General features: G+C 40.6%; 1 protein-coding gene across 4 annotated transcripts in view; it reads left to right on the top strand.

Annotated features, from left to right (window-relative positions):
• Nucleotides 1-12875, top strand: part of ABCB11 (ATP binding cassette subfamily B member 11) — a 47377-nt gene that overhangs the window by 29300 nt on the left and 5202 nt on the right. For all 4 annotated transcript variants that reach the window (XM_026084536.1, XM_026084535.1, XM_026084538.1 and 1 more), the window contains 5 exons: nucleotides 997-1161; nucleotides 6593-6697; nucleotides 6798-6959; nucleotides 9094-9297; nucleotides 12620-12861. In XM_026084536.1, coding sequence (XP_025940321.1) covers nucleotides 997-1161; nucleotides 6593-6697; nucleotides 6798-6959; nucleotides 9094-9297; nucleotides 12620-12861 — 878 coding nt within the window. The remainder of the gene's footprint in view (nucleotides 1-996; nucleotides 1162-6592; nucleotides 6698-6797; nucleotides 6960-9093; nucleotides 9298-12619; nucleotides 12862-12875) is intronic.

Below are 12875 nucleotides of genomic sequence, written 5' to 3'. Positions count from 1 at the left end.
TGCTTATGAAGCTACCTGCACCAATTTGCCAAGCTATAGCTATTCAGTGCAGAAAGCGGCTGTCAGAAGTCACCGCTCTTGTTCTTGCTAAGCCTATTCTGTGGATAAATAGAAGGCTTTAGGACTGTCACTATGGCACTAGCTCAGAAGGAAAAGAAAAAGGAGAATGTTTCCATCCCTTTATCCTTGCACATTTCCAGCAGATAGGTGTTCACAGGGTCGGTCTTGTCTGGGCATTTCGAGCTGTATGAACTGAGGAAGATGAACAGGGCTCAGCGCACTGTGTGCTACAAAAATTCTGCACAAAATCAAACTGCAGGATAAGTTATAATTTGATGATGAATACTCTGCACTTACTGGAAGTAATTATGGGAATTGTGCATATAGACTGAGGATGCTTCACGTAAGGGAGGCGTAATTAGCATGTATAAAGCTTGGCTCTAGGTATCACTCTCAGGTCGTCTTTGTTCTAATTATACTTAGTGCCTATTTGATACAAAGTCTGATCAGTGCCTTCACCCACACTGTTCTAAAATAATACTTAAGCATGCCATGAGTGACATAAAAAGTCCCCTTGTGAGGAAGGAGTTTAAATTTTTGTAGTGGGTATTGCATTGCACCTCGTCTGGAAGTAGCAGAAAGGCAACAGCCTGAGTTTCAGTAGCTGAAAGTCTTAAGCAGGTCATAATTAATCTCTTCATTTGGAATCAGTAGAGCTGCACAAGCTATAACTGTCTCTCTTTTTCTCCTGGGACAATAGAGGTAATGATTTATGTAACACTCTTGTGACTCCCTAATCCTACAAAAGAGTTCAAGACAGGAGGCAAGACCCATCATGGTTCCTTCCKATACAAAGCCAGACTAGTTGTTTTGATACTAGAGGCAGTCATTTAACAGAGTACCTATGCTCATTATTTTACCTCGCTGTCAATGGGAAAACATCATTCAGAGAATGCTTCCTCCCCCCACCCCGCATAAATGCAATCTATTTTTTAGGAATCTGTTGCTGTGGATGAAGATGATGTCAAGCCTGTACCATTTGTCAGGATTTTGAAATACAATGCTTCAGAATGGCCATACATGGTGCTTGGATCTCTGGGAGCAGCTGTGAATGGAGCAGTCAGTCCACTCTATGCTTTGTTATTCAGTCAGATTCTTGGGGTATGTTACACTAATATTTTAAAGTGTATTTTTGCTCCTAAGCAAATGGGAGCGAAGGATCCTGTGAGGCAGAACTTGATATGTTTTGCACAAGTCTTTTAACCTTGTCTAGTAAATGAGCTTTATGTTCTTGCCTATAAGCAGTTGTTCAGTATAGTTACTTAAATCACTGTCATCGCAGTATCATTCGACTTCCTTAAGGGGGTAGAATCATTAGTGTTTATCATGTGTGCTTCATTCTCCCTCTCATTCACTTTCCAGGAACTGTTGGGAGTGGGTTTCAGTATGTGCCTACRCTGTTTATTTTAGATGAGGCAAGATGTACCTCAGACCCAGGTACAGCAAGGAGGGAGATGTGCAGAGGTCCCTCCCAGCAGACTTTATTCTACAGACTTGGCCAGGCCTTTGAGAAAGCTTTGGATCAGATCCAAAAACTACTGAACTCTTTGTTTATTGAACTATTGGAACATGCAGTTCTGCTGCCTGCTCTCAACAAAACACCTTGGGAGAGGTAGACCATTGTAACAGGATTCACAGCTGTCAGCAGAAACTAGACCTGTGTCAAACAAGCCTGGAAGACGAACAGGAAATAGGAATGTATTTTAAGCCTTGGTGTTCATTGAAGGATGTGTTACCATCAAAATCCACAGCATTACTTGAAAATTTTCAAGAGGTTAGCTGTGGCTGGTTTTCCTTCAAAAGCCTGCCAAAACAGAAAGAGGGGATACTTCCCCATTTTGCAAAGTAGCTTTTGGTGAAAACATTGGCCAAGTTAGTGGGAGACTGGAGGGCTGCCTGAACAAATTCAGCACTACTCTAATTAATGCCTAGGATAGTATCCTAATTTTCAAGAATCAGTAGGATTTCCTCTACTCTCTGTTGAACCTGTTTTTTATTGGGTAAAATAATGACATATACACTGGGAAGAAACTGGGAATGACACTATAGTTTTGCAGTTTGGGTACCACTTGAGACAGCATAAAACTTGTGTTGTGATCCCCACTGAATTGTTTAGGTCAGGTTAGGTATGTACGTGCGCAAAGAATGCATAGCCTAAAAGGTAGGCACTCTTCTACAAAGCGGAGCTTGAAATCCTTTCAGGCAGGAAAGAGTGAATGCATGATGTAGCATCTGAGATTAGGTTAGAAAAGGGCTGAGAAAATGTTCCTAGTAACAGTGCCTGCAATCTATTAAATAAAAGATTGACCTCATGCTGTTGATGTTTTTTTGTGTTTGTTTTGTTTTAAATAAAGGCTCAGACATTTCTCTCTAGGAAGTTATTCAGGACTATGAATCACATTTATCTGCAGCTTGATGTTTGCTATCTAAAATCCAGGGACAGGCAGATCAAGAGACATTACAGTCCCTGTTGATCCACTTTGTGGCTCCTGGACAATGTGCTCAGCCTTTTAGCCTTTACCTCTACCATCTCTGAACACTTTTTGAGTGACTAGACCTCAAGCTAATGACTATGGCTTTCACTAGATAGCAGATGAGGCACTGCTGTGTCTATTCTGTAATGGCTGTAACCTTTGATCCCCTCTGAGAGTTAGGTTTGCCAAACATTGAAAGTTCTGGGCCTGAAGTCATCCTGCAAGATATTGAATGCCTTCATTGCCAAGGACAAATTCCCTCTCTTGAAGGTCTGGGTCTATGGGAGGGGAGAGAGTTTGCAAAGTAAAACGAGGCCACAACAAACATGAGCGAAATTCAACATCTGTGTTTTATTATCCATAACTTTAAGCAATTTTTGTTCTGCCTGGTGCCAAGGCAGGCAAATGGAACATGCATCTGCCTTCCAAGTGTTGTTTGAATATCTTCAGTGACGTAGTGACAGATGTGTGGGCTTGTGCTCTGGGAGCAATACAGTTGAGGAAGTGAGGAGAAAAAAACCCACAGTTATGGAATGAAAAAAGTTTAGCAAAGTCTGGCTTCAGGGTTCTCAGAAGTTAGACCCAAAAAATAAACAAAGTACTGGACAATATTGGGTATGTTTTAGCGGTTTAGTTCAGATCAGAAGTGCATCTTTGGAATGAATTTCTCAGTTTTTCCTTCTTACTATACTTTGGTTCCCAGGGCGGAGTAGTCTCAGAGCACAGGGAATGGATCCTTTTCCAGTGAAACTGAACTGGAAGATGTGCTCCAACCACTACTGGGCGAGTAGACCATGACCCCAGATTAAAGATCGTCCAAAGTAAAACTGCTGAAATTTGTATAATCTGGATCATATAGCACCAGCTCTTCCTTTTTATTGACCTGATGCTGTTGTCCATGCTACGTGCTAATGTAACCAGTGTTATTTTTTATAATTAAGATCATAGTTCAAGAATATAGCTGAGCATGTTAGGATAACCACAGAACCAGCTAGTTAAGTTTTACAGGACAAATTTTCAAGGGAAAAGGTCCTCTGCTTGCAATATAGACATCTCTTCCCAACCACTGTTATCCACTTTTGCTTCTTTAGGACAGTGATGAGGAGACCTGCACTGTGGTCCTAATCCAACAAAGCACTCTTGCCCTCTGTTCAGAGTGAGTGTAAGCATGTACTTCATCCCATTGCTTGTCTTGAGCTGGCGTGCTTTCCTGAATCTAGGGCTTGCAATAAGAGTCCCATACTGACTGATAACTGGCTTCACCAGAAATCTCCTGGGTGTCTCGCAGACACTGGAGTTCTCCCAGCCTTTATCTAGGAGCAGCAGAGAGCCTGGCCACTGCAGGGGGCTTTTCACAGCATCTTTCTTGCATAACAAAAAGCAGTGGCGCCACCTTGAATGTGGGTGATACAGGCAGAATATTAGAGAAGGGAAGATTCACTGCACCCTTCTCTTTCATGAGCACCCCAGTTCCAACCTCCCTAAAACCAGGAATAGTGCTGTCCTTTACTTTCTTGAAATGAAGACTCCTACTTAATCTCACCTACCATCTAGCCATGCAGAAGCAATGAACTCAAGTCTGTTTATAACGAGCAAAAATACTTACTGGGATTCCCCCTAGGGTCCTAGGACAGGTGTCTTCCTTTGCTTATCTTTGCCTCTCTCTTCAGTGTTCGGTCTGGTATTGATTTGATATTTCTGTATTTAATTAGAGAGGAAATTTCACAGTAGGGAAAAAAAAAATGTTGAGTTCAATGAATGTGTGGGATCATTCCAACTATGCAGAGAGAACGCACAGATTGCTTGCAGAAAGCCATCTGCACCTCTGGAGAGTACAGGTGTTTTTCATCCTAGTTCACAGCTTTGTATTTATTATGATCCATCACACAGAGCATTTATCACATTGTTTATTAGMCTTATTCATTAAAATTTCTATTCACTTCAGCAGAGATTTTTGTTGATGTTTATTCGTATGAAGGAGTACCATAGTACTGTAATTAACATCTAGTGCATGATGAGTAGTTATTCCCATGGTTATGTTTTAGGCTAGCTATATGCATGACAAGATCGTTACTATGTCATGCTTTTTCCCATTCATGTCTAGATATTGTGTACCATGATGACAGAGAAAATGCCATTCCAGCAATTCTCAAATACAGAATCCTTGTAGCACACAGTCCTCATGACACCGAGTTCACCTTCTTGTGTCTCATTCAGTCCAAGTATTTAACCTGGAATGCTTCGAAAAAAAAATCTTAAGTTTATCTTTCTCTGGTTACATAAGTTACAAAGATGAAAGCTGTTCATAGCCAGTTCAGTTCAGGATCAAATGTGAATTACTGGAGGTGCAATGGATTTCATTAAGGGGATAGGAACAGCAGCAGACCATTATATGTTATGTTCTTGTTATGATGGAGTAAAATAAGAGATTTTCCTCAAAACATATGGGTAATTTTCTTTAAACAGAAAAGATTAGTCTGAAAAGTCATATGCCTTACTACTGACACTGATCATGGATTTGGAGCAGACCTTAGCTTGAAACACTAAATGCTGTTTCAATATTATCATTTTGGACTTTGCAGGATTTATTTTGTTGCCAGGGTACTGATATACAAAGTTGAAAATACTTTGAAGTAGAATTTCCAGTAGAGAATAGCTATTTCTCTTTCTCAAGTTCATGCTCTAATTCCTCCCAGTTACCTTAATGTAGAGATGACTTTGAACTGTAAGTAACTTGGGTTGTCCTTTTAAGATTAGGACTTAAGTTTATTTTTGTGGAATTTTTATATATAGCAGGTGTAATGAAAATTCCATCTTCTTTTTCTATTGTCAGATACTTACCTGAATGAATTTAGGATGTTTTTGATCTAAGTAAAGGTCAAATGCTCAAGTTATTTTTAACTACACCTTAAAGATAACAGATTAGTGGAGAAGTACAGACATGAGCTGTGGCTTATACCTGTGAGTAGTAAAAAAAAGTTTAACAATTTCAGGTAGGTTAACTGACCTACATTTCAATTGCTGTGAGTGGAAGTAATTGCTAAAGGATGGCTACTTAGATTTGGACCATTACTTCATTATCAGCCAATAACACTGCCAGCTGGTGAAAAAGATCAGTTATAAAGAATGAGAGATAAAAGGAAAATGCCATGAAGACTGGGGGGAGGGTGGAGGGGGGCTCTGCTTTAAGCACTAATGATGCTTTTTCTCAAGTATCCAGCAGGAAGTGAATAGCTCCTATCCACACTGCTTCAGCAGAGGACAGTGGGTTGCACTTGAAGCCTACCTATAGCAATTAAAACAGCATCAATTAGAGCTGTGTGAGGAGAGTCATCCTATGGTGTATTCATGTACAAGTACTTCATTTTGTGTAGCCTAATGAGGTAGCAATTGTCATAGATTAGGAAGGAGTTAAGGGATCTGCTGCACTGTTGCTTTGTCTCCATGCGATTTATTTTATTGCTATTCTCTGGTTATAAGACTGGATCTTGTTTACAATGGAGGGATGATTGATTAACTATAACTAGGCATGGGCAGCAAATAATAGTAGTATGTGCAGACACCAAGTGTAATAAACCTGTTTTTTAACAGGAGTAAAAAGCATTATGTTCTGCCCAGACTTAGTTTAGGAAAATCTGGGGTGAATCTGGGGTGTGTGTGTCCAAAGCAGTGACTTAAAYGCTGCAGGCCAGAATGGTGTTGCAGAACGGGAATCCCAGCCTCACACTGATGCCTCATTGCAGGCTGCACTTAGTGGCAGTGACTGGGAGAGAGGCGGGATTTCAGATACAGTCTTTTCTTTGGTGCTTCCCATTTGTTGGCCTGTATTTCTTCCTGTCCATCCCACTGCCTGTTGTGAATCATGATCTTGGGAAACTACCACCGCAATAACTATATGAAGAACTTTGGAGTTTGTGAATTCCTGGAAAGGCTACCCACAGGTTAAGTGCATGGAACCAAATTCTGTCATGTCCCGTTGCAGGTGCTCACCTAACTTGTAAGTTCTGTTTCCCCTGTTCACACACTTCTAATACTACGCCACCCATTTTTTCCCAAAGACCTTCTCCGTTCTTGATGAAGAAGAACAAAGAAGACAGATCAATGGTGTCTGCTTGCTCTTTGTCTTAGTTGGACTTGTATCATTTCTGACGCAATTTCTACAGGTAATAGCAGTTCAATATAGGTAAATTTTGTTTCTCATCTCTTTCACTCTGTGTGTATAGCTTTCTGAACAATAATTGTATTTATTCTTATGCACTCCAGGGATACACTTTTGCCAAGTCTGGTGAGCTGCTTACAAGACGGCTAAGGAAAATCGGTTTCCAGGCTATGCTAGGGCAAGAGATTGGTTGGTTTGATGACCAGAGGAACAGCCCTGGTGCTTTGACTACAAGACTTGCAACAGATGCATCACAGGTCCAAGGGGTAAGACATGATATGTTAAGAATTGCTTTACTATAAGCACTGATTGAAGGCCTGTTTTAGCACATTGTCCCCAAAATTGGCTAGTATGCAAACAGCAATGTCAGGATAGATCCAGCCTTCATCAGTCAATCAAGCTATTTCTGTTTGTCTTAGACTGTCAGCTTGAAATTATTTTCACTGTATTTACCTAAAAGCAAAAATAGTATCACAATGTACTCCCCATTATTTGTGCCTGTATTACCAGAACAAGAACACAAAAATTAATAAAATTAATATGAACCAGCAATGGAACCAGGAGGAGCATTCAGTGCAAAGTTTTTAATTTCTTTTTTCTGAAAACGCATTTTTTAGCTTTTTGCCACAATGCTTAATATTTATTTCAAAAACATGTCAGACTAGTGTTCAGCTTTATTCATCACTAATCATGTTTTCAAGTTTTCAGCATGATATTGTGCTTATTGTATGTGACAGTTTCAATTTAAACTGACAGTCCACTTTAAAACAATTTACACTAACACAGAGTGCACCAGCCAGAGATCCATACAGTTAGTGTGAGTTGCTGTCTGGGAAGGGGAACCACTAACCCCATCTAGTGTGTTCCTTAGCAGATGAAGGTTAAATCATACTGAGTTATAAACGTATTACTTATTTGTGTTGAGGCACTGGTAAAAGTGAGTCAAGATGCCGTTTTACTTGGCTCCAACACAAGTAATTTTCTAGAAAGAAAGAAAGAAATATACAGATTTCTTTGTTGCTAGTAATTGTCCTGCTTCAGCTTCACTGATGATAGTGAGGAGTTTTTTAATTATTAATTCTAGAGGTTTTAAGAATTTAAAAGAAAAATGAGAGAAGTTCCCAAAGGTCCTGTCATCAGCTGTTTCCAAAGAATCTGAGAATCTGAAACCAGCTGCAAAGCTCCTCTTATAGCCCTTGCAGCCCCAGAGCACTTTTTAATTGAATTAAACAAACCCGTAAAACACTGACTGAACAATGTAATAGTCCCCTGCGGGACATCTGTGTTCTAAGCAAGTGTCGTGCGCAGAGGCACGGCCGCTCGGCCCACAGCCCTGGAGGAAGGAAGGGCTGCTTGAGCAGCACCTCCTCCACTGTTCACAGCCTGACGCAGCGCTCAGCTAGCTGCTGCAGTTGCAGAGGGAGCTGAAGGTGAGAAGATGTAGGCAGTGCCCGGCATTTGAAAATGTCTTCAACTGCGCTTGGAGTGAGAAGTAGGCTCTTGGGCTTTTACAGCTGCAGGATCCATACGGTACGAGCAGACCCTATGGCTGCTCCTTACGCTGGCCTCTGTACGCCTGGGGGRCCCACCTGCCACCGTGGGCAGGCCAGAGGCGGTCCTGGGCCACTTTGCCCTGCTGCTCCAGTTCAGAGGGGAAGGGGATGATGAGCATTTTGTGCTGGAATTTCAAATGCTGTGTGTGAATTTGACTGAAAATGATTGGGAATACGAAATGTGTATTTCTTCTAACTCACAGCAGCTTAGTTCCTATTTAGTGCTGCTGTTTACTGAAAAAGTGAACTTCTGAGCGAATAAGTCAAATTTGTTACAAAGAATACTGTTCTTGAAGTACATGAGGGAAAGATGAATGACTGACAATAAAGATGATGTCAAAGGTGTATTTAAAATTTATCCCTAACAGACAGCGACTTTAATTCACTATTTCTCGCTAATGTTTCTTGCTGATTTTAGCACTGCTGAGACTTTGTTGTGTTAATAGTTAAGTTACAAAAGGGTTGTATTTATTCTTTAAATCAAGGWAGATAAATATATGGGCTAAACAAAGTATTCAGAAGGAATTCCTCAAGGAACCAAGGGAACTTATTTAAATAGTTAGATTGTCTTTGTTAGTATCATTAGGAACAATTTTCTTCAGTTCTCCTTGGAAAGTTTGGTAGGTCAAAATAATATCGGAGACTTGCATTCCTTCTCTTGATACAATTAATGGGAAACAGTGTATCTAAACTGGCTAAATTCCAGTGATGTCAACAGCCATTGGTGCCTTATGGTATTTTAATGACATTTAGAGTTTTCCTAAGTTTTATAGGAAAATTTTTTTTAAAGATTATTGAAATTGCTATTGGAGTACAAGTCAATTATTTCCTTTTCTTTTCTTTGAAGGCGACTGGATCCCAGATAGGAATGATTGTCAGTTCTTTTACCAACATTGGAGTGGCCATCATTATTGCTTTCTACTTCAGCTGGAAACTGAGTTTAGTTATAATGTGTTTCCTGCCATTTTTGGCATTATCTGGAACTGTGCAGGCCAAAATGCTGACAGGATTTGCCTCTCAGGACAAGAAAGCTCTGGAAGCTACTGGACGGGTAACATTATTTTAAAAGTAATTTATATTCGCAGCTACAGGGAGCTGAAAGTCAGGAATTTGGGACCATCAATAATTCAAATGTAACAGAACTGGCAACATTTTGCAAATAAGTTGTAATATTTCAGCTTGTAAAGCCATGGGAATTCCCTAGCTGTAAAAATACTTACTGCTTGGACTGTGACTTGCTTTTCAAAAGGCGTTGGACCTAAATGCTCTGCACAGATCTCTGCTCATTCAGTTGCACTGCTGTCGGGTTTTGTTTAAATGCCCATTTGGTGGCTCCCTGTGATTCTGCTGTTCTCAGAGAGCAGGGGCACCAGTTCATGCAGAAATCATCACACCTAAGACTTCAGTGATGAATAACAAGTTTGTTGATTTTAGAGAGGAGAGAGAGAATTGTTTCTTCAGTAAATCCTATCGTTTAGCAGCTTCCCTATCAATTTGTGCTGCTAGATCACAAGCATAACTGTATTTATTTTTGTGTTGTGTTGTAGCAGTCAAATTTCTATCAACTGTAATTTCTCAGCTAGTATAGCTTCACTTTTCATACAGATGAGCATTCGCCTTTTTGTTATTTTGTATAGGAGATGTAACACTTTCTCATAATGCTTTCTATGTCCTTCCTGGTGGCTGGGAGAAAGCAGGTGTGTGCAGGTATTAAAACAACCAGCATGGGAGACAAGGAAGGAATTCGCTTCCCTTGGGAGCAACACACCCTGTATTTAGTGACCCCTGACTAAATTCCTCCTCCCCTTACTCTTGCTCCAGTTTCCCAATTAGCACCGTCCCGTGTTGCTTTGGCTGCGGGACCCTGAGAACTGCCTCTCTTAGGGCTGAGGATAGATTTCCATGGAGAGAGTCAACAGATCTGCAGCTACACAGAGTTTGCATGGGCTGAGCAGGCTCCGGTCATATAGCTGACTAGAAAAAGATGGGGACCAAGAAAAAGGATTGCCATTTCCTCAGCGAGTTTGTTCCTAACCAGAAAGAGCAGCAGACAGGTTTGCTGTCTTTGAAACACTCAAACTCTGTTGACAATAATTCTGGTCACTAAGTTCTGGCACATGAGCCAGAACCTGAGCAACTGCGAACATGCCTCGGACAACAGTGCAGGAACTGAGCTGCATCAGAAACGCSGGGGATCTGGAAGACAGGCAACACGATGAAGCCCGCCTCAGTCATTTCCCCTCTCAGGGTAACATCTGAGCTTTTATCCCTCTTTAGGCTGCCATATTTCCAGTGTCAGAAAAAGTATGCTTTGCAAGGTTCCCCAAAGCCTCAGAGCTTTTCCCGTTCCCCGAGCTCCCAGCTACTCCTTTATCCCGTCTCATAATGACCCTTCCAGAGCTCCTCTTCCAACCCTTCTCCTGCTTCCTACATTAAAGTCCTGCCCACCAAGTCTCTAACCCATCTCACCTTCTACCCAGCTTTGTCTGAGCCTCATCTCTACTCATCTGAGCTCTCAGCCAAGTATCTTTAGCCTCCTCCTGCACCTAATCAGTGCAGCAAGTGTATGGAGTAGAGTCCTCCGCTCTGTTCAGCACTGTAGCTGCTGCCTGTCTCTTTCCCATTCCCTGCTGCAGCTTGCCCAGGCTGCTCCCTGTTTTAGCTTCTTTCAGAGAAGCAAATGTTCAACTCCTGCTTCTGGGTGTGATTTAAAAAACAAAATATGTAACAAATGGAAACACAGAGTTTAACTTAAAGTAAAGAAATAAATGCACAATATACATTTTGACTGCCTATACATGCAGACTTCTAGAAATTTTTTTTAAAATGGACACAGGATATTACTTGAATTAGCATTACTTGACTTTGGTATCGCTAATCAAACAAATACCCTTAAGGACCGCTCTGCAGTACTGTTAAGAACAATCTTCAACTCCAGAAAGTCAATGAACAACTAAGGCCTGACCAGTCAGTCACATTCAGAACTGTTTAATTATTTATAAAATGTGATAAATCAAAATACTACCTTGCAACTAACATAGAGATTTCAACAGAGAAGCTTCACTAATGAGTCAAGGCATCAGCCTGTGGTCACTAGAATGACCCAGAGACTGGGATGAGAAGGGCACTGAAAGCTTCAGCAGTTTTGGCACTGAGCGATAGTCTGGTGTTATTTTCTAATTTATTCACCAGCATTGCACCCAAATGCAAAAGGCTTTTTCTGAGTCTCCACAATGGTTGTTCGTCAGCCGTGCTAAACATAGAAAAGCACAGGCTGAACACCACAATTCTCAGTACCTACTTATCCCCTCCTTCAAATTATATGATAATGCAACAGATTCGATCCTTAATTTTGGCTAGAAAAAAACCTGGTAAGGTACTCCTATTGATGAAACTGCAGTGCCAGTTTGTGGGGTGGAGAACCAAATTCTGACTAGGAACAAAACCTAATGTAAAGCCTACAATTAATTAAGGCTCCAGAGAGGTTTCCAGACCACAGAGAAAGATCATGGGAATTCAGTTTCCTGTGTTGCATTTTTCTATGTGCATAGGCAGGCATTTATTTACTCTTTGTCTACGTACAAGGTAAAATCCTGGAAATTGTGTCATTGATCTTAGAGGAATCAAGATGTCGTCTTTCATTTATATGTTTCATCTCATCAGGCTTTTTTGGACATTAACAAGAAAAACAATGAGGGCGAGAAGGAGAGGAAGCATAGTAAATTCAAGTGCTTCTTATTTACAAAAGGAACGTGGGGAATAGCATCCCTTCTATCTCTTTCCCTGATTATTGGTATAAGTAAAACACACAAAATAATTGAAATAAACATGTTCAAACAATAGGCACATGCAAGCAAGGAAATAAGTGTCCCTAAACAAATTTGTTTAAAAAAGTACCATTTGTCAAAATTAAAATATGTATTATTCCATTCAGCTAGAGATTGTTGCTATTGAGAAGTGAATTTTGGAAATATTTGAGTTTATTTTAGAACATCATTGTCCTGTATTGAGAGGGATGCACAAAATAGAGAACGCTGTCAGTTACCAAGGAGTAGATGTCCCACTTATTCACACTGCATGAAAATAAGTCACAAGTGAGAGAATGTGCCTGTTTTCCTGAGTGTGCTTGCAATAACTTGCTCTAGCAGACAGAGCTTTACTGTTGAGGATGTTAGCAGGTGTTGCTTGCAGGAAAGTGTCTCTTTAGGTTGGCTGAGATCTGGAACAATCTGTATTATATCTGAAACAATTTATGTATGGCATTAGTGCCAGGCATTCGTGAAAGAACTGTGTATTTGTGAAAGAGAGTACTCTGCTTTTTTCCAAGTAAAAATTAAGAGGTTTTACCCATATATTGTTTTTTTTTCCTCCAGATTTCCAGTGAAGCCCTCACTAACATCAGGACTGTAGCTGGGATAGGAAAGGAGAAGATGTTTATTGATAGATATGAGAAGCACCTGGAAATACCCTACAAAGCTGCAATCAAAAAAGCAAATGTTTATGGAATCTGCTATGGCTTTGCCCAGAGTATAGTGTTTATAGCCAATTCTGTCTCTTATAGATATGGAGGGTTTCTAGTTGACACTGAAGGACTCCATTATAGCTTCGTGTTCAGGTAAGAGCGTGCCT

The sequence above is a fragment of the Apteryx rowi genome, unplaced genomic scaffold (genome assembly GCF_003343035.1).
Source record: "Apteryx rowi isolate R43461 unplaced genomic scaffold, aptRow1 scaffold_645, whole genome shotgun sequence".
Taxonomy (NCBI): Eukaryota; Metazoa; Chordata; class Aves; order Apterygiformes; family Apterygidae; genus Apteryx; species Apteryx rowi.
This window is presented reverse-complemented; position numbering and strand designations above follow the sequence as displayed.